Source organism: Chiroxiphia lanceolata, chromosome 1, assembly GCF_009829145.1.
Source record: "Chiroxiphia lanceolata isolate bChiLan1 chromosome 1, bChiLan1.pri, whole genome shotgun sequence".
Classification (NCBI taxonomy): Eukaryota; Metazoa; Chordata; class Aves; order Passeriformes; family Pipridae; genus Chiroxiphia; species Chiroxiphia lanceolata.
Window position 1 is genome coordinate 135,831,082 of NC_045637.1, and position 22,297 is coordinate 135,853,378.

A 22,297-nucleotide genomic window follows, 5' to 3' on the forward strand; every position below is an offset into this window, starting at 1 on the left:
CTTACTTTATATAAATATACAAACTTCAGTATATAGTCTATGTGTGCTGATTAATGTTTACAAAATTTATATATTCTGCAAAAAAGAAAATGCTTTTTTATTAGCACCGAGTTAAAGATTTCAACACATACTAACAATTTGTTACCAGGTAATTATTTTAGCCATATTTAGACTAAAAAGACTGTAATTTATAGTACAAGCTTCCATGATTCTACATAGGATATCTCACCTACTACTGATGAAACAAAATTACTTTAAATCTTCTTTAGATATGTTGTGTTTAATGGCAAGGAGTGACCAACAAAAGCAGAGTAGTACACAAGAATTCCATCCTCCTATCCTTCTAGGATAGTTCTTACAGAGGATGGACTAGTCAACCTTGGCAGAACAGGAGACATTTGTTTTTTATTTTAGAAGAGTAGAAAACATATGGTACCAAAACATTTATAGAAAATATAAGTAAACAACCAGACTACTGAGAAACAAATCTATAGATCGTTTTGATTGCAAGCAAATACAAATGCACTTCTGACAGTAGAAAGACAAATGATAAAAGAACTATCACTCTTTTTAATCCAACAAATAGTTAGGTGTGAAAAGACAGACATTTTTCAGATAATGTTTTTTAAAACTGGAAATTGATGAGAGAGAGGAAAGAAACAAACACACACAGATGTCAGTTTACGTTTTTGAATTGTACTTACCTTTCCTTCTAATTCTAGTGATATTGTCAGTTCCAGCAGGTCTGAGAAAAGAGAATCCTGTTCAAACTGGAACTGAAGCAGAATTTTCAAATACAGCTAACATCTTTAAGAAATTTAGGTTATTAAATCTTTGAGCAATGTATTAAGGCAGTTCTCATTAGCATGCTTCTCCATTTTCAATTTTCACATGATTTTAGCTGGTGATGCTTTCTAACCAATAAAGAGTTAATATTCTTAGTTCTTTGAAAGGTGATTTGCAACATTTCAGATGGTATTATGCATTGTTTTCTGTCTTTTAATATATTAATCACAACTGTAGCCCCTTCTGTTGCAAATGTTTGATTTTAAAATTGTCACTTGTCAGCCAGTCCAGTAGCCTATTTCAGAACCAATACAGTTTATGCATGGGAAGTTTGATGTTGAAACAATATTTATTTACATTCCCAGAGTGAGATGGTTTAATATATTCATGCTGCTATAAAAGACATGCTACAAAGCCTAATCGTATTTTGTGTATATACTATGTGTACAGAGAATCTTGCTTGTATTAAAATAAAAGAGAAATGAGGTTCTAAGTATCAATTTATAAAACAGTTCTTTGTAACATGTTGCAGTGTTTTGTGAAGCACTATTTAATGAAACATTAACTATCAGTAAACCTCCATAGAAACTTCCTTTTCAAAAATTCATTATAATAGCTCCCATTTATTTTATTTATGTTTTCATTTCATAAAGTAGTTTACATCCCCTTCCTATGCTTGCTGCACCAGATAAGCAACACCAGTATGAGTGAACATACTTGTCATTCAGGCACTGACCTGCTGTAAATACAAAAGCGAAGGAAGACTTAAAAATGATACTACCCTTCCCCCAACCATGACTTTCTTGCTGCAACCTGTGGCTCTTTCCCATCAGAACAGCTGGCAGATTTTACTGCTGCCATAGCAACCCTGCCGTCAGTCCGTTGGCTTGGTAACATTGCAGCAGGAAGAAACGCACTTCACGTCTGAACTGTTCTTAGACTCACTGAGGTATTTTTTCAGGTTGCATTCCCAGATCCTTATTGACTCTTCGATTTAATAAATTTTGCAATGAAAAATCCTATACAGTCCTTATTTGCCAATGAGATCAGGTCATCTTCTCTGGAATCTTGCAAAGAATTAATATCCATTCCTTGCGATGTCACAGCAGCTGGATCAAACCTCTGCAGCAGCTTCAACTGATCAAGTGTCAGTCCAGCTCCCTTCATGCCTTCTCCTCCAATGTGAGGTTCCTGTTCAAGTAACAAAGAAAAGCAGATTATTGCATCTGTAAAATTCTTAAAGGCCTTAAATGTATTCTGCTGAGTATATGCAGAATACTTAACTGGTAGTGTGGAAAAGCTAGGTTTGTATCATTCACACCAGGTGGGATTCAGAAGTAATGTGGCCTTCTTTTCTTGCCTTCATCTGGCCAATATTATACAAACACATATACAAGGTTCAGAGTACTCTGAGGAGGTGGTGGTGCCCCTCACCCACTTCAACCCGTTGCTTAGAGCACTTGTTGATGATAAGTACACAGGTCTAAATCAATTCATTACTCAAAGGACTGAAACATCACAAGAAAGCTGTTATCACCAGACAGCTGGTGCAAAGGTTTTAGGTTGCCACTTTTAAATGATGTAGCACTTCTGTGTACTGACTAATAGCTGTGTACTGACTAATAGCTATTAGTTAAGTCAAAAATAGTCATTCCTTAGCCCATTACTAATATACTCAGTAACAGTAGTAGAAATACCTGGATTCTTCACATTGAAAACTTCAACTGCAGAGACTGAAAGCCCCAGTCCAGAATACTTCATTGCCTGAGGAGGCATCATTCTGGCAAATGATGCAGCAGAAAAATCTGAACTTCAGATTTTTTATATGTCATGTAATAAGACTAGTAGATAAATGAGACTACTGTTACATGTGTATGTCTATGAGGCAGAGAAAAAAAGAAAGCAACGCTTAGGTATCTGAATTCAGGAGATGACATTTGGCATCAAAATCCTGGAGAGGAGAAGGGCTTAAAATCACAGCCCTTTTCTCAGTGTTTCTTGTGAGTAGCCTTGACTGCTTTTTATTTAATACACTCCTGGAAGAAATCTAATTCTTAGCGGATTTGCTTTCAATGCATTCATTAAGGAATAGAAAAAATGTACAAAAGCTGGCACTGCAATATCAAAAGTAGATCTCCTTTGTCAATCTAGTCTAATGTAGTCTATAATGCAGCCTGCAGCAGAGCATTTTGTCAGTCATCACACTTTGCAAACACATGATCTCACCCAGTCAGCACATGATGTGAGTTAGCTGCTTAACCACATACTGCGTGCAGTAAAGCTGGGCAGCCAAGAGGTTGCAGCCTGATGCTTCTCTTCCTTTCCCTCAACAGGATTTCAATGTTTTCCGGGTAAAAGACAACAAGAGGTGTCTATTGCAAATTGAGAGAAAAATAACATACAAAGGGAGACAAGGGTAGCAACTTGAAGTAATGCAGTAGAAGGATGGAAAGGTAGAAATCTATGAAAAACAGTATTGCACAGGTTCAAGCAACTTGCTCAAAGAAAGACCAGTGTTTTCGTATACTTTTCATTTTTCCTTCCAGTTAAGTTACTGCATTTAAGCTGATCTGCAGTATCTCCTGTGTAATGCCTAAGAGGAAGTAAGTCTGCACAAAGGATCAGCTGTGACGTGGTAACTTCAGCCTATGAGAACAACACCTATGGCTCCATCTCCTGTTCTCTCCTTACTCATCTTACCCAACATGATTCCAGGATCTGTTGCCAAACTGAGAAATGGGGAAACACTGGACTGGGTGTAAAAGGAGGTGTCCAATAAGTGACTAAAGAACACAGGAAATAAATACATAAAGGAACATGAGGTAAGTAGATCTTAGACTCCAGGTTCCTGTTCATTGGAAAAGATCACCTTGCTTTACACTACTGGAGAACTGGTTATAAGGTACTAGAAACTATCTATGGGTAAACAATTCAGTGTCATTTAATTTAAAATATACTATTCAAAAAAATTTATTCTTATGGCGTTTGTGTGTGAAGAACAGTGCTTTATTTAAGACTGATATTACAGGTGAGAGAAAGTCTATTAAACCAGAATTAATCTTGCATTTGAGTTAATAGGGCTTGTGTTTCACTTTGTCATTCTATCAGGGAGAATTGTTTTATATTGTTAGGTAAAATGTATAATCTTAGTTGAAATGGCTGGAACTGAAAAATTCCTAGTAAATGGATGGGGAGAAAGCAGACAGAAGAACAGAACAAACAAATCCTTGAAGAAGAGCTTCAATTCTGTTAAATCTTTACCAGTCTTCATATAATTTCTTATTGTATACCTGTTGTATATATTTTGTTAATTTCAGTTAAAAGGTTCATCTAAACTTCTTAAGACAGGTACAAGTCATAACAGAATGTATAGGTAAGCTAAACAGGTATTGGAGGTAGATTTTTCCTTAAAGCCATGACGATAAACAACTACCCCACCCAGCTCATCACATCATCAGAGGAAGAGGGATGCATACAGTGGGAGGGACAGACTCCCTCAAAGTACTAATAAAGGTAACAGATATTTTTTAACTGTCCAGAGTATGTGGTATAGATAAAATTTCTAGCCCGAAATAAATTTGTTCCCTCATTCCTTTAAATAAAGCAAAGATAGCACCCATACATATAAAATCCTCCTTCCTCAAAACACAAGTTTATTTTCACTTATGTCCCATCCTTTATGTATGTCGTCACGACTTCAGTGGCATTAATAAAACAATTTTCACCTTTCCTATCAATGTGCAAAAGAACAGAATAAAATATATGCATTAAAGAACAATTGCAAGAGAAGTTTTAATCTGTCTGAACTATCTTTCGTCCCTGTTGTGTTTTAAAAGACTGTTGCACAAATCAAAATAACCACAATACACAGTGGGAAACTACTTAATGATCCCTAAACAAAGCTCAATTAAGCACAAAATTAGATTTTAAAAAAGCTGAAATCCTCACGTTATTTTTATCCACAGCAGTTAAAATTTTCCACAGTGAAAAAGAGATTTATTGATAGTAAATATAGTGTGTAACTTTACAGTTCCAAAACAAGCTCATTAGATTGCGTGAAGTACCCTAAAAATACTATTACCTGTGGATGAAGCTGGAGGCATGGAAATCTTTTCAGGGCCCAAGCAACTTGCTCTTCATTTTCAGAAAGTGTAATCGTACATGTACTGTATACTAAAACACCTCCTGGCTTCAGCAACTTCACTGCCTGCAAGGAGAATAATCAATAGTACAGCTTATTTTTAAATGTAAAAACTTTCATATTAAGCAACATTAACCAAGAATCCGTTAAGCTATAATATTAAAATTTAGCACTTAATTAAACTCAAATCTTTCTAAGAGAGGCATTAGGATACTAATTTTTCTCAGGGAATACAGTAAAGGATCCCACGGATTAGAAAGGTTCTTCTTTCTAAACAGGCATTATAGCTCATGCAGTTTATTAATGCCATTGAGATGATTCACCTTGTAAGAGTTGTTATTTATACAGCTCTGCATATCCCAGACAGATTAGTAGGTCTGTTTTCACCACCTGCTGTCAACCATGGATACACAATACTTTTATCAGTTATATTAGATGTCAACTGTTTCCACATATTTGGCATGGAAGCTATATCTATGCTCCTTTTCAAGCTGTCATTCACTTTGAATATGTGTCATAGAATCATAGAATCAGCTGGGTTGGAAGGGACCTCCAAGATCATCAAGTCCAACCCTTGATCCACTACCACCATGATTAGTAGACCACAGCACTAAGTGCCACATCCAGTCTCATCTTAAAAACCTCCAGGGACAGAGAATCTACCACTTCCCTAGGCAGCCCATTCCAATGCCTGATTGCCCTTTCTGTAAAGAATTTCTTCCTAATATCTAACCTAAACCTCCCCTGGCACAGCTTAAGACCATGCCCTCTTGTCTTACTGATAGCTGTCTGGGAGAAGAAACCAACCCCTACCTGGCTACAACCTCCTTTCAGGGAGTTGTAGAGAGCGATGAGGTCTCCCCTGAGCCTCCTCTTCTCCAGGCTGAACAACTCCAGCTCCCTCAGCCTCTCCTCACAGGACTTGTGCTCGAGTCCCTTCACCACCAGCCTCATTGCTCTTCTCTGCACCTACTCCAGCACCTCAATATCCTTCCTGAACTGAGGGGCCCAGAACTGGACACAGTACTCCAGGTGTGGCCTCACCAGTGCTGAGTACAAGGGAGGAATCACTTCCCTGGACCTGTTGACCACACTGTTCCTGATACAGGCCAGGATGCCATTGGCCTTCTTGGCCACCTGGGCACACTGCTGGCTCATGTTCAGCTTCCTGTCAATCCAAACTCCCAGGTCCCTTTCTGCCTGGCTGCTCTCCAGCCACTCTGTTCCCAGCCTGCAGCACTGCAGGGGGTTGTTGTGGCCAAAGTTCAGGACTCAGCACTTGGCCTTGTTGAACCTCATCCCGTTGGAATTAGCCCAACTCTCCAGCCTGTCCAGGTCCCTCTGCAGAGCCCTCCTGCCTTCCAGCTGATTGACACTCCCCCCCAGCTTAGTGTCATCTGTAAATTTGCTGATGGTGGACTCAATCCCTTCATCTAAATCATCGATAAAGATATGAAACAGAACTGGGCCCAACACTGATCCCTTGGGGACACCACTGGTGACCGGCCACCAACTGGATGCAGCACCGCTCACCACCACGCTCTGGGCCCGGCCCTCCAGCCAGTTCCTAACCCAGCACAGAGTGCCCCTGTCCAAGCTGGGCTGCCAGCTTTTTCAGGAGAATGCTGCAGGAGAGTGTCAAAGGCTTTGCTGAAGTCCAGATAGACCACATCCACAGCCTTCCCTTCATCCACCAGGCAGGTCACCTGATCATAAAAGGAGGTCACATTGGTCAGATGGGACCTGCCCTTCCTAAATCCATGCTGGCTGGGTCTGATCCCTTGTCCATCCTGTAGGTGCTGTGTGATTGCACTTAGGATGATCTGCTCCATAACCTTGCCAGGCACTGAGGTCAGGCTGACGGGCCTGTAGTTTCCTGAGTCCTCCTTCTGGCCCTTTTTGTGGATTGGCGTGACATTCTCCAACTTGCAATCATCTGGGACCTCCCCAGTGAGCCAGGACTGTTGGTAGATTCCTCTTGGATTACAGGGGAACTATTCAGCTTCTTAGCTCTGTCTACGCTCCAGAAGGCAGCTGTCCTCAGGACAACCTGTCTTACTGTTGAAAACTGAGGTAAAGAAGGTGTTAAATACCTCAGCCTTTTCCTCATCTTTGATAACCATATTCCTGCCTATGTCCAATAAAGAATGGAGGTTTTATAAAAAAAGGAGGTGTTATTCAGATTTAGACAAGTTGCATTAAATTTTATCTTTCAGCATCAGCCCAAGCACACTCCTCAGCATGCTCCTAAGAAACTTTCCCTGTGACTTAGACCCTTGCAATTATTATAAACTAAAAGTGATTAAACTGAGGGATTAAAAAAAACACAAAGGTTTTTATTTACTATGTATTACATATACCTTTCCCATGCTCCAATGAATTGACTTCACCTAGCAATAGATATGGTGGAGCTGAGAGGTTAACTGGACCCTTACACTTCTTAGCTGCTGAAAAAGTAGGGAAAATAAGGCACCATTTTTTCAGTATGAAGTTTTATGCTGCAGAAGCATTTATGTTCAATTTAGTAATTGAACACTTATCTACTCAGTGTTTAATACATACCACAGTGAAAAGCTTGCGCTGTAGTGGTTGATAAGAGGTCACTTCCTTTAAAGTTGAAGAATAAGCCATGTTTGGTCTCTGTCCCATCCCACTACATGGAGCATCAAGAAGAATTCGATCAAATGATTCTGGTGAGAATGGAGGTCCTTCTGTAAAAAGCACATAGTAATGTAAAATTTGTGTTTCTTTCCTTGAGACCGCTGCAGAAAAGGACAAGCTGTTACTGCTTCCTTGATGTAAAACATTAATGTATAGACAGTGTCTGCAAAAGTAGTCTCAGAGACAAGTCTCAGCACTGCTGGTGGTAGTTTTCATCTCCCAGAAAACTAAACAGTTTAAGTTCTGTGAGCTCAGAAATTATCCCTTTAGACAATAATATTTTTAAACTTAATTTAGTAATTTGAAAGTAATATGTAAAAGTAATCAAACAAGTAAGTGGAAATATGATTTGTCAGAGATGTTGAGTACAGAGTTGTACATATAGGCTGTGATGAACCACAGTCAGCTCATAACTGAAACAAACCTTTACTGAGAGAAACCTGTAGTTAATTGTTACGACTGCCTTAAATAATAATAATTGGAATGTCAATATGATAACTATTTCTTGTGATGCATGCATATCCATAGAAAATAAAGCACCCCAATAATAACATGAACCATTACAAGTTCTAATGTGTGACATGATGTCTCCATGGCAGGACAAGTCAATAAACAAGGATTGAGAAGACAAGAACAATTTCTAACTACTACTTGGATGATATGGGAATATGTATATTCTACACACAAAGCCTGCTTTAATCTGAACCCCACTGGCTCAACAGCCCAAAAGTTTCTACCTCCTCAGTTCTAGAGAGGCTGTCCAGCTCAGTATCTCCAGGTACTACTGCTCCCATACTTCTACTATCATACTACTGCTAACTAGCTTGTGCCTGCACTACAAAATGAGCCTATCTGATTTATCTACCTCTGATCCATTACTAAAATGTTCAAAATATGTCATGTCTTGCTTGCAGGGATGTACAGAAAAGCCTTCATGATCTCTGGGTGGTACATCTTGCTCTTGTTCATCAGTGTAATTGCTACACACCACCTACAATATTTAATGTTCGTAAAGAGACTATTAAGAAAGTTTCTTTGTTCCTCCAAAGCAGGAATAACTGCAAGGCATAGGGACAAAGAAGGTGAATTATGCAATCTGATTCCTACTTAGGCTAACCACTGACTGAGATAAAATAGAGTGAGAAAGAACAGCATACTTTGCACAACAAACTAAAAATAATCAAGACAGCAGATACCGTTTAAATCATTCCGTCATGGGAACAGAACCAGTATCATAACTGCAGCACTTCAGAAAAGCAAATGAAATGAACTTAAAATAATACACTGTGCTTCTCTATAACTTTCCCCTGAACAGCTGAACAAACATCCATGAACTAAACCTTGCAGTACTCCTGGGAATTAGGTATTAATAACCCAATTTTACTGATGAGGATTATGAGGCAGGAAAGCCAAGCAAGTCTGCACAAATAACTTTTTTCTCAGACTAGGTCAGACAATTGAGACTATGGGGTTAAATGGGATCATGAAAGAAGCTTTAAGGCTTCTTCTTTCTTTGATATTATCTGGGAAAGGAATGCATTTCCTTTGAGCATATTAGGTTGTGATATGGACAGATCATTTGACTTTTGTATTTGCTTCATAGGGAAGCTGATAATCACAAAAAAAGTAGAAAATAAAAGTGCATTCACAGTGCTGAAGCAACTTAGGAATCTGCCAACACTTCAAGGACTTGTAAACCTGTGGCAGGTTTAATACTTTTAGTGCAAAACATTCCTATTTTCTTCTAAAAGCCAAATTGTTTATTTTACCTTGTTCATCCTCTCGTTTCTCAACTGAAAGAGCCTTTGTTCCATCATAGCAAAAGGCCTTAATGCAATTCAATTGTAGCAATTCAGCGTTCAGCTTGATTTTTTTGACCTTGTTAGCTATCTTGTCCATGGCTATTACTTCACCCTGAAAAAAAAAACCAACAAAGTTTTCATCAAAAGCACAGGGATTAAATGGATGTGCATTTTTTGATTTCCTTTCCCCCCCCCAGCCATGAGCAGTGAAATGAATAAAGCTTAGTTTTCCCTACAGAATCATTTTATTCTTAAAATCCACACTCCTACAGTCCTTGTTTGCCCATAGTCTCAATGATACCCACATTACTCCAGATACTAGTCTGAAGCTGTGTGCCTTCTGACTGGCACTGACTGCTCGGTACTGTCAGTCTAAGGGACCCTATAATGTCTGACTTTGGCAAGTGGGTTTTTTGTTTCTTTCCTTTTTGTTTGTTTTGAACTGTTTTACTGGGCACTAAAGTAAAAATGTAATCATTTGAAAAGGGTAAAAACCTCAAATACATGGTAAAATAGGTCAACAGGTTTAAATTTGCATGGAGATGGTAACAAACACGACAACATACAAGTCAGTCCTGAGGAAATGAGGCCCACAGCCCTGCCTTTGACTTGCTCAGACTCATAACATACTATTATACTTGCAGTAGTTGCTACTCAATTTATTTTGGGAAATGGTGTAAATACTAGAATAAATTTAGAGGTTGGAGGAGAGAAATCAAAATGTTTCTTTCCCTCTCCCAAGATAAATTAAAACAGACACAAACCACTAACTGCTACATCAAACCTATAAACAGAAAGGAAAGCAAACAGCAGCATCAGTAAAATCCAGAACCATAATACTATTTAAAAAAACCAAAACAACGACCAAAACGCTCTGCTAGACTTGCTATAGCAAAACAGAATCTGCTGAGGAAACATGACAACTTTTCTCCACTTTATGATGGCTCTCTAAAGGCTTATGGAAGGGTAACATGTCTAATATTGTAGCTGTTGTCTGTATGTTATGTTAGCCATTATGTAGGTCTACGACTGAGAAAAGGATACATGCTGCATCAATGATGTCCAGCCTTCATGAGATAGTTTTGGATTTGTAACATTCTACCACAGAATCACAAATTCAGACTAGAAATTCAGTCTCAGATTAATATCTGTATGCATAATTGATAATTTTTACTGAGAAGAAAGTTAATCAGATAAGAAACATTTTAATATGTTTTTGTACAAAGTTGTGCATTTCTTTTGCACATAGTAGTAACTCCCAATTTTCATGTATCTCAGTTTCATGAATTCAGCATATTCCTGCATAAGTTTGCCTTGCATGTTATAAATTTTTTGATTAAAAGTAAATCAATAGCATTTAAAAGTGAAAATAAACATATTTCAACAAGTCAATTTGCAGCAAATAAGGTTTTAAATGTGATGGTGAGTATTTGATAAAGACTGTGCCCATTTCAGTAACTCTGATGTGTAGCAAAATGTATTGGTAAGCAGAATATTGTTTGCTGTTGTAAATTATCTGTGCATTCTCACAGCTAAGTGAAGGGAGCTGTACAAATGAACAATGGTCAGACTTCTTCTTTAGACGGAAAATTTCCAATGACTTCCCTTACCTGGTCATGCATTAATGTTGCAAGATGGGTTGCTTTTCCTCCAGGTGCAGCACACATATCCAAAATTTTCTCTCCTGGCTGAGGGCTTAAAATGTGGCTCACAACCACAGAAGGTAAATTCTACCATAAAAACAAATACAGGAGAATTCAAACCTTATACCCCGCATCAATTCCTTTACTAAGGAACGACAAACTCATTGAATAAAATAATTCATTCAGCAGTGAAGATACCTATGATATTGCTCTCAGTTCTTTAACAGAAAATTAACTATTTGCATAACATAAAAAGGACAGTATAGGTCAGAAGTCTCCAGTGGCTAGTTTTTTATTTAAAGCTTTATATGAGTGTCTATGACTGAAGTTTAAGAATTCATGACTACAGTGCTAAAAGTCAAAATAAAATAAGCTGATACTGTCTCAGAGCAGCTCTCTCTATCACAAATATATGAACCTGTTTGTTGGAACATTTAGTATATTAATATATTGATGCAGTACACTGAAGAAGAGTAAGATCAATAGGTAGAAGTTTAAACTTGCTGATCTAAAGTACCAGGAAGCTGAACTGCACTATTAATCGTATAAACAGAATAGGTGCTCCGAAGAGAAATAACATGCAGTAATTGTGTGCAGTATTGCATCTTAGACAATATGGAGATATTCTTTTCTTAGTTCAACACAAAGGTATAAAAACCTTTTAAAGTTGTCTTTAGCACTTAAATAACAGCTTAAAGCCAATTTAATATTTGGAGATTTTCCTGATAGTCTGCAGAATTATGTACCCTGAAAGAGGCGGATTCCAAAAACTAATACGAACTAGAGTTCATAGGCAGATTCCAAAAACTAATAGTTCTATGCAGAGTATCTGTGCAAAAAGAATTTCTACATTTTTAAATATCTCTTAAGTCACTTTGAAGTCCCTTATCATATCTCAGACACAGTATGATTAAACCATCTACATATAGATACTGACTTCATTCCAAACGCTTTGTTTTCCTTAAATCCAAAGACTGAATTAGATGCTAAAATACACAACGAATATATAAAGTATTAGTGTGTGCTAAGACAATATTCATTATTCTGTAAATAGTACAGACTTTTATCTTTGTAACAAACAGACCTGTAAAAACAAATGACTAGGGAGCACATTGTCGAATGAAGGACTAAGGTAGACTGGCTCTATCATTCTTACGCCAAGCCCCCTGAAAAACATGAAAAAAAATTTCAACTACTCAGTTTTATAAATTTTAACAGTATTCAATTACAATTGTTATGCTTACAAATAGCAGCTTGAAACACCAATCTTACAAAAATGAAAGAATTTATAAATGACATAAAAATACTTTCATACTTCTGTAATCTGATATTCTTTAAAATGACATCATTAAGTTGAGTAAACCATGACAAAAAATGCACTACACTGTAAGTTGGAATCATCTGTAAAATTGTATAAAGCAAATTTATGTTCTTCTACACAGGACAAACCAAGATCTAATCCAAGCCTTGATACTGTAAAGAAATGCATAAAAACAGTTCTAAATATGTTAGCTTCAATCCATAACTGCTTTTGGCTAGCCATGTATGCACCAGGGCACTGGCATATGATTTCCTACTTAGATTTTCCTCCATTTTGTAAACTATCTGAGGTTTCAGTCAAATAACTACAGAAATCTTATATGAAAAGCCTTACAGGTACATCGATTTGCCTGCAAAGCAAAGGTCTGAACTTAGAAGCAACCTGAGGTTTTAAATATGGATGAAATCCTGACACAGATTTAATTGTTAAAACAAATGTATCAGGAAATTGACAACAAGAAAAAGAAAACCAAGAAAAAGCAATTCTGAGCCTGAAAACAAAAGATTACTAAAGAGAACAAGAATGAGTATTATTTTGCATATGTACTGGATAGTTCAACATGGAGAAGGAAGGATATGAGAAAGCAAACTTGAAGACACCAGATTCACTTTTTATGTGTTTTAGATGACAGGAGAGGAATAAACCATATGCTTCAGCAACAAAATAGAAAAGTAAGTAATCTTGAAATAGATAACTACCTTGGCAGATGCTATTAATTTTTTTAAGATATCTGATCTTATGTTCTGTCCCCTGTCCCACCAAAACAAAGGCCCCCACAGATATTTTTAAAAGATGGAGAAATTGGCAAGGCTGCCCTTCTGTTCCATCCAAACAGGGAAATGGCACAGAATAATTCACCAAAATGCAATTTTGCCACAGTGAGAACATTTGTCAGTTCTGTTTGTTCTATATTGCTGAAGTCACATGCTGTACACAAATTATGAAAAAGCTCCCACTTATTTCCTCCTACCACTCATGTAAACTGGTATCTGGATACCACTACGAAACTAAACACTTCCCCAAAAATACTAGAAATCCCAACATACAACAAAGGTCTCAGTCAAGGCCATCTTATGCTTCCACATAGGGTCCAGAACATTTCAAATCTTTTCCCAGCTTCTTCCTTCCCTTTGCAAATTTGTAGGTGTAGATTGTAGTTACAACGGGCTTACTTCAATGGGCCACTTGAACTGAAGATTTCACTGCGACTCAGTTCTGAAATCCCATTTCCAAGGAAAACTTTGACTCCTTTGAATTCTTTGGCTCCTCTTTTACACTTCCCTTCAATATCCGAATACACTGAGACCAGATCTCCAGCTTTCACAACTGCAGATAGAAGAACAGAAACTCTGAGATCAACATGACACTTAACAAAACAGTAGTGACCAAATAATTTAGGATTTTCAGTAGACTACTTACTTCAACTCCTGCATCATATCAAACTTTAAACTTTCTTCATGTAATCAAAGATGAAGATTAACTGATACAAAGTTTTAAAGTGTCAGGTGGTAACTGATGGCTACCAAACGACTGGAGTTACTGAGAAACACCAAGCTGCAAGTCAGATAGTGGGCCTTGTTTCCTAAGAGGTTACAAAATCTGCACTTTATTTATTTGATCACAGCAGGGTCACCCATAAATTTTCAGCACACTCTAGAGGATGCAGTCCTTGCCACGTGCTCCAAGCACATGAGTACATCAAACAAGACCGGTTCACACTTACTAAACAAAGACAGTAATGCTAAATTTGTCTAATGACCTCTCAATAGCTAGGTAGAGCATAGCTATAGCTGCTTTTTCTCTAACTATTGCTTTAATACAAGTGATTATATATTCTCGTTCTAGTCTGGTTTTCTTCCCTCTAAGGCAACTGCTGTTCTCAATAATCCTCTTAGAGAGTTTTTTATCTCCAATTAAAACCTACCAGATCAGTGAAGTATGTAAATATGCACCAAACACTAGAAGTGTAATCATTCAGACTTTAAAAAACTTGTTGAGTTAGAACAAAAATAGATGGAAAAGGGGGATGGTTCAGATGATTTTGTAGAAGAGTGAGCAAGCTCTATGCACTGACTGGATGAAAAATGTTAAAAGTAAAGGTCTCTTCTGAAAGCAATAAACAATTTTCCAGAATTACATTTCTGACATGAGTGACAAGGTGGAGGAACCAGATGGTATAACAAGTAAGATTAATGACAGTTCAACTTCCCAGGAATTCTTTGAATTGCACTTGGGAATCCTTTTTTTCCATTTTCAAGTGGCCTTCTGATTATGCACAAATACCCTGAAAATTTTAAATGGTAATATTTGTTGGGTAGCCACTGAAATATTTTTTTTTTTGCGTAGCTTCTTTTTACACAATGTGACACAAAATATTATGTGATAGCTCACTGTCTGATCAAACTTCACTGAACAAAAACCTACAGCATATCTGCCAATTATGTTTTGCAGTAATCAAATGGAAAGGATTTTATTTCACTCTCTGCTGACAACTGTCCTTTCAAAATGCATTAGTACTGTATACAGTTCTTAAGCTTTTTGTAGCTTATTCTGGCATTCCATAAACATAAAGCTTAGGGTTTGATTAGTTAAATTAAACTCAAAGTCCCCTAATCATTAGTTTACCCTCATTTGGCTTGGAAGTTCGGTGATTAAATGTGTTCTTGCTGTACTATTTTTTTTCCCTAGTTAGACCATCTGTGCTTAATACAGCCTTATTATATTTGGCATCAAGTGGGTAGCATGCCCTTTAATTTTATTTTCTTATCTGCAATTCCCCTGAAGTGTTCCTGAAGTTTTATAATATCTTTTCTTTTCTTTGAATTGATGTTGCATGCATAATTACATGCAGCAATTATGATAAATCACTAGCTGACTCAAAGCAGGATTTGAATATTTATTACGTTGTCTAAATAAGCAGCTTCAACAACTGCTCAGGCAATATACTTATTTCATTATTGAGTCCTAGATTGAAAAACATTTCTGTTCAATGAATTGGACTTAAGCACATGCTCAAAACTTCTTAAAGTTTTTTTTTCCTGAAAGAGAATTGAAGTGACTAGATAAATGCTTTCCTGACTCACTTTGTTTAATAATAAGAACCATGATGATTAGTAGGTCTCATCACAATAGAATAATAAGGTGAATCACCCAAAATTATACTGGTTTTACAAAAAGATAATTTGACCTTTAAATAAAAAATAAATAGGTTGCTTAACACAAAGCATGTATATGTAGATTTTTTTTATCTTGTCTCTCAGGCATTGAAACATAATTTCCATTTCTTAAGAATCTGACATTAAAATTGAAGATTTTTCTCATCAATGAAAAAAGATTTTTACTAGATCTCTCATACACAAATAGTATCAAATGAATTTTCAATGGATTTAAAAAAAGGAAATTAGAGTTTTTATAGATCTGTAACTTAAAATCTGACAAGATGATGAAGGTAAGTGGCTTTGTGACTGAATGAAGAAATAACATATCTGGAAACACTATCTATTGAATAATCAAGATACATCCAGGCACCATCCAGATGTGGCATCCCATGTTTTTTGGGTTTTCCTTACAAGACTGGAAAGCAGCTAACTTCTGTAAATTTATTCAACTGAACATCCATATTAAAAGTTACAGTATTTAGTTCAAAAAAATTCTTAAAAGGCCATGTTTTACTTTGAAAATGCTCTTTAAAAAGGTTTTGAAATGCAACCAAGAAAGTGAAATCCTTGAGAACTAATACTTAAGGTAGAAATTACATATGGAATTTAAAACAGGCCAGGTGAGAAATAATTACATTTAATTCATTACAAGTACAATGAAAAATAGTGAAAATCTCAGGGAGGAAAAAAAAGCCAGAAAAACCTTAAAAATGTAATTAGCACAAATTACAACTAAGATTAATTTCAGCTGTGAATAGAAAAAAATTTCATGTCACTATTTATTGCAAATTGTCATCAAAGGTTGATACTTTTTCCTGTCGGCTTTACAACTTAACTGGCTGTATTCAGAGAACTCTTACATCTTGAGGTAGATACGATTCCAGGGACATAAACGTGTGCTCCTCGAAGTACTGCGTATCCACACTGGGCTCCAACAATTACTTCAGATGGATGTTTTTTTAAGTCTCGCCTAGAAATACAAAATGTAGTTCAGTTGAAAAAAAAGTATACTGAAAAAAAGCCAAATACTCCCCAAGTAAACTCTAGTTCATAAATACTGATTTTGTCAGAATATAATAGAAATAGTACTTAAATATCATGTATTACATGTAAAAGATTTATTTTAGTCCCAGAGAAATCAAAGGAAAGAGCCAAGAAGAACAGTCCTCAAAACAATGCAGATTCTGGCACATTCTGCCAGAACCTAACACAGGAATACAAAAAAACTGTACAGGGATGGAGAAATAAACCTCTATCCCTCTCTAGGCCAGGTGATTGTAAAGTAATTTTTCAGTGTTTAAAAACTTCTCAGTACTTCTTGATTCCACTTGATTTCTTCCAGTGTAAAAAAACCTCGCCCATATTTATCTATAGTTCTATATTCCGCTGCAAAAGTTCAGCTCTTCTGTATGCCACCTACCTGCCTTTCCAAGGAGGATGCACTCATGTTACATTTTCCCTATAAAACATTAGTCTCATAAATAAGCACAAAACTCCTTCTATGTTTTCCTATATCTTTTAAAAACTAAAACTCTGACCTGATTAGTATATGACGGTCACAAGGTCATAATATAGTTATAACTAACTCAGTTACAGTGAGTTAGTTATCACAACTGTTTAACAAGAAATCTGTAAGTAAACTGTGTTACAACATTTTAAGGTGAAAGACTGAAAAATTCAAACCTGGGTCCAATGACAGGAATTAACAGGATGTCCTGGAGTTTTGGGTGCTCAAGAACTGGAACACATAGTCCTTTGAACTGCTGTTTCATTAACAGAAGACATAATTATTAGGCACTACTAATAAACTTAATATTTAAATACTTAATTAGACCGAAAACTATTTTTCCATTCATAATTTATAGCTGTAGAGCACAAAAAACAAAGGCATTGAAAACAGATAAAAACGAGTGTGAAATAGCGTGTAAGGGGACACTCAATATTAAAAATACTGGTGTAAAAGTCTAAACATTTAATAAACTGAGAAATAACAAGGCCACAAAGGGATTGACTGGGATTGACTGAGAACTGATTTCAGAGAGTGGGAAAGTGTTTTGACACTCATATCCCTACCACTGGCTTTTTCTTTTTTCTCAAAGAAAGCTGAGTCGAGTTGTCATCAGAACACAGTAACACCACCATAGAAGCTTGGGTTTAATCTGTGTTATTTTTTTGATGTTATTAGTTTAAAACCACTGTCTAACTCTACTCGTGTATTGTCTGTCTCCCTTAACATGCCAGGTTGGCAATACTTTTAATTTTTCTTGTCAGCTTAACTTTGGATACTGAGAGCTGAGTTGTGCAGATAGTTGAAAAAAAAATGACAGCTTGCCATTTCATAAAGGTTCCTGGATTTTAAAAAGATGATGTCTTCTCTCCTGAGCCTTCTAAATTATAACCTTAAAGCACGTCAAACCATAAATCAGTTTGCTTCTGATAAATAAGTATTTTCCCTTAAAAAAAAAAAATCCATGACCATAATTTTGTTCAAAACTGTGTTATGTGGCTTCCTTTTCTAATCACACTTCAAAATACAAAAAGTTTGTGAAAAGCCAGTCTTAAGTCAGTTTTCAGCAAAGCCTTTTCCCTTGAAGCAAAGTATCATACTGCAATACCCACTTGCAGATTTCTACAATCAAGCTAAAATTAGCATAGCTCATTACCATTCCAGCCAGCAGAACACTGTCAACTGCCTCTGCATCACAGAAACATCTTGGCTCCTGTCATGCAAAAGCTCCCTGTACACCCACTAGCATTAATAATTTACTTAAAGAAGAACTAGATCCTTTCAGACAGAGTGAAGATCTAGGACACAGTTTCAAAATAATAAACTTCTTAAACATAACGGCTTATATATTATCATATAAATAAATGTTTAAGTAAGGTAAGTAAAAATCCACAAAAATATACAAAACTTAAAAACAGGTTAAAAAAAAAAAAGAAAATACAGTAGCTGCAGAGCATCACTTTGTCTCCAGTTTCTAACACATATAGATTTTCTCACTTTCCTAAACAGTTTCTGCAATGAGATATACAGGCATTCTCCTTTAATCTCAAATAAAAAATGTTCTAAACATGCTGAAGACAGCATACTGAACTACAGTTTTTATCTTCCATCTTCTCTATAGACCGATGACACCTTGACAGCACTTACTACAGTAGTACCTCAATCCTAAGGTTTGGATCTGCCACGTGAAAAAAAGTTGGTTGCCTTTTCCCTCTGTTATTGCCTTTCTTGGATGGATTAGATGAGGAATACTGCTAGACAGTGAATTTTCATTTAACATTTAATGCTGACAGGAAATTGATATGATTGCATAATGCTAATACTACTGGACATGCATTAAGGTAAGGTGTAGTTTCCAGTAATGAAAAGCTCTCACAATCAGGCAAAACATGAATTATTCTTTCTTTTGTAACAAAGAAATTGCACAAACCTTCTGGATCTCTTCAAACAGCAATTTTTTCACATGTTTCACTGAGGACAAGTGGGTATTAACTCTTACAGTTGTAAAACTTGGTGGATGAGACAGACGACTTAACAGAGACTGATACTTATTCTCTGCCTCCTGTCCACCTAAAGCAGTGATAAGCTGAAAGTGAAGGAAGAGATTTTATATTAAAGAGATTCACACAGCAGCCTCTTGCTCAGTGCAAAAGGACACCACTGAACAAACATTCCATAGAAATGGAGGAATATGGTTGTATGGTGTGCAATAGTGAGAAATGTCAGTATCCGGAAGTCTAATTCCACTGGAAGCCTCATAAATTTCTTGAAAAGCACTCATTGGAAAAACAGTTGTATTAGCAAAATCATTTCAAATAGTCTGCAGTAAGTATCAAAAGTGACTGCTCTGTGATAGAGATACTGTACACAAAGTAGTCCTAAGGAAATGGAAGGATAGATTCAAAACTGTGAATTAGTAACTTTCATGTAATTATTTTATCCTTTGGCATTAGGAATTAAAAGATTGTCTATCATATTTTTGGTTCTATACTGGGGTAAGGGAGTATGTCTTGTCAATATTATGTGGTTAATAAGTGGTTAATTATCTATGATCTCTCTTCAGTGGGATCAACTGAATTCTCTGATTTTTGTTAAATTTAATGTAAGTATTTATGTTCTTTTGAGCCAATGGGCATAAACATTAATTTTATATTTTAAATATAAATATGTTTTATATAAAAACTCTGTTTCTAATGTGAGGACAATTACTTTATTGTAAGGTCTTAATACACAAAAAATTTGATTATTTGTTGATGATTAGTAGTATCCATGTCACATACCTCATTATTTCTGAACACTTTGGTGAGATACTCTTCAACTTCACACTGGAAAGAGATTTTAGGGAAAAAGGACATCTTCCTTTATAAAATCTGCTGGTAAGGAATGGAAATAAGCAAAATATTTTCACAGTGGTTCTTATCATATTCTCTAAGTTTATAAATGTAACGTAACTCACAACCTAAGCCAAGGTTTCTGATTCTTCTGTTTTAGTAATGCAATTTTACTGCACTCATCACTACTCTTAATTACACTGAAGAATATGTTCATTAACAGGTTTAGCACTTGCAATCAACTTAAAGTGAGGTTACTGGTTTCCTTGCTGCCACATCCTTCCAAGTCATACCTTCCAAGGCTACTGTATCACTGTTTGAAATATGAAGGAAGTGTTACCACCTCCAAATCCTGTCCCGTTGTCCTGGTTTCAGCTAGGGTAGAGTTAATTTCTTCTCAGATGCTCTTACATGCTTGTGTTTTGGATTTAGAATGCGAATGGTGTTGATAACACACGGATGTTTTGATTTTTTGCTAAGTTGTGTTTATCCTAAGTCAAGGACTTTTTTCTTGTCTCATGCTCTGCCAGTGAGGAAGTATGCAAAAGAAACTGGGAGGGACCATAGCCAGGACAGGTGACTCGAGCTGACCAAAGGGATATTCCACACCACAGAATGGCCTGCCCAGTATATAATCTGGGGGGAGTTACCCGGAAGGGTTTTGGGAAAGGGGGTCTGGCGTTCATCAGTGAGTAAAAATAGTACCCAGGGGATTTCAATTCCCCCAGTACAGACAGGTAGACTCACACAGAAGCATGATGTCAGATCTATGCTTTTAACCACAGTCGATGAACATTTCAGGAAGTTACACAATGCGTAATGGGAGAAGTTAAAACTTGACCGTGACTAGTTCATCAAACCTGGTATGAAACATGACTGCAGAACAGTTCCTCTGTCACAGAAACTGCAAGGTATGTGGACTCAACACATTCATTCGAATGACAAATACCACATGTGCTTATTTCAGGGAGAGGAACAACACAAATGAAAATCAACTCCTCAGTAAAAAGAGCTTTCAAAAGAATAAAATCATTGTAAGCTGCCTGGAAATGTCAAAACCACACAACTGGAGGTTCAGAGCACATCCACATAACCTGCAGCTTGAGTAGGGTATGTATGCCCTTTCCGCAGTCATTATCTCAGAACAGATGCAATGCAGCTTAGAAAAAAGACGATTATGATACATAGGGAAATGCTTTCAAATATGGAAAAACTAAACAGGTTGCAATCTTCAAGTCTGGGGAACATAGCTGAGAGGGGATAGAAGCTTATAAATTCAGACACGGCAGGAAGCCAGGTGGATGAGGGAGACAGCCTTAGTGCCCCTCCAAGTACAAGACTCGGACTTCAAGCGTTCAGCAGGTGGCAGGTTCGACACCTGCTAGAGGTATTGTTTTGCCCAGACCGGCTGTGCCGTACACAGTAAAGGCTTCACGGACTTCAGAAGAAAGCCCTTGAGGGAGCCTCCCCTCCCTATTCACCACTTCCCTGCACTGTGCCTCAGTGGGGAGGAAACTGCAGCGAGGAACGCGACGCCGGACCAGAGCTTTGATCTAACTACGCACATGGACACTGTGAGCTGTCAAAGGCAGTCAGCACCAGAGATGCCGACTCTTTCAAACCTCCCTTCCCCACCCTTTCACACACGAGGAAAAAGTCAGTCGGCTCATTGCTGTGGGGAGCGGAATTTGGGGCGCTCTCCTTTATTTCCCCATCCGTCCGTTATTGAAAACACCACGGGGTGGGACACGACACACAGCTCTTCGCCGCCCTGAGAGGCACCTCAGCCCAGGAGTACGGGGAGGTGCCACTGCCGCCACCGCCCCCTCAGCCTCGACGGACACCGAGGGACAGCCGGGACACCACGAGAAGGGCGGAGCACACAGGTGCCGGTGACGGACCGCGTTCGACCCTCCGGCGCAAACCCCGACACACCGCCAGACCCGCACCTACCGCCGGGCCCGGGCCGGTCCCGCCTCCTCCGGGACGACCGCAGGAAGTCCCGCCTGTGCGGAGTCGCCATGGGAGCCGGGAACGCCGGGGCGGGGAGTAGGTGCAGCCGCCGCACCCGCTCTCCACTAGGGGACAGGGAGGGCGGCAACAGGGCGGGGGCAGAGCCCGGGGGCACCCGAGCTCATTGGACAAGACGTTGCTGAGAGCGCTTTTTTTTTTTTTAATGTTTTCCCTCTGAAAAAGCTGAAATGAGTGGATTATAATAACGTTTTATTCTTCCACCCTTCCTGCATCTACGTGCCTATGGACTCCCCGTCTAGGGCGGAGCAGGGCTCGTGCTCTCCGACTGACCTCTCCTGAGTGATAAAAGCCGGGTACCCGCTCAAGAGCTCAGTATGCAGGAATCTGCAGTACAGCACTGAAAGCGAGCCCAGCTGTTTTTACACGCTTTACTACACAGGAGAGAACTGTGAGCCTTGAAACCCGCAACCCTT

At 37.8% G+C, this 22,297-nt stretch overlaps 1 protein-coding gene across 5 annotated transcripts; it reads right to left on the reverse strand.

Annotated features, from left to right (window-relative positions):
- Nucleotides 1-261: 261 nt before the first annotated feature.
- On the reverse strand, nucleotides 262-21,906 carry NSUN6 (NOP2/Sun RNA methyltransferase 6). Of its 5 annotated transcripts, none has more exons than XM_032678393.1 (12): nucleotides 21,804-21,906; nucleotides 19,800-19,889; nucleotides 18,950-19,105; nucleotides 17,196-17,275; nucleotides 16,373-16,482; nucleotides 13,527-13,683; nucleotides 12,118-12,199; nucleotides 11,001-11,120; nucleotides 9,358-9,502; nucleotides 7,490-7,638; nucleotides 4,868-4,993; nucleotides 262-1,977 (listed from the first exon to the last, which is right to left on the reverse strand). In XM_032678393.1, the coding sequence occupies exons 2-12, from the start codon at nucleotides 19,872-19,874 to the stop codon at nucleotides 1,765-1,767; spliced, it is 1,413 nt and encodes a 470-aa protein (XP_032534284.1). In that variant the 5' UTR covers nucleotides 19,875-19,889; nucleotides 21,804-21,906; the 3' UTR covers nucleotides 262-1,764. The 5 variants fall into 5 exon arrangements, with proteins under 5 accessions (XP_032534284.1, XP_032534323.1, XP_032534314.1 ...); XM_032678432.1 differs by having other exon boundaries at nucleotides 1,487-1,977; nucleotides 13,527-13,680; nucleotides 17,196-17,272; XM_032678423.1 differs by having other exon boundaries at nucleotides 1,487-1,977; nucleotides 17,196-17,272.
- Nucleotides 21,907-22,297: the final 391 nt, after the last annotated feature.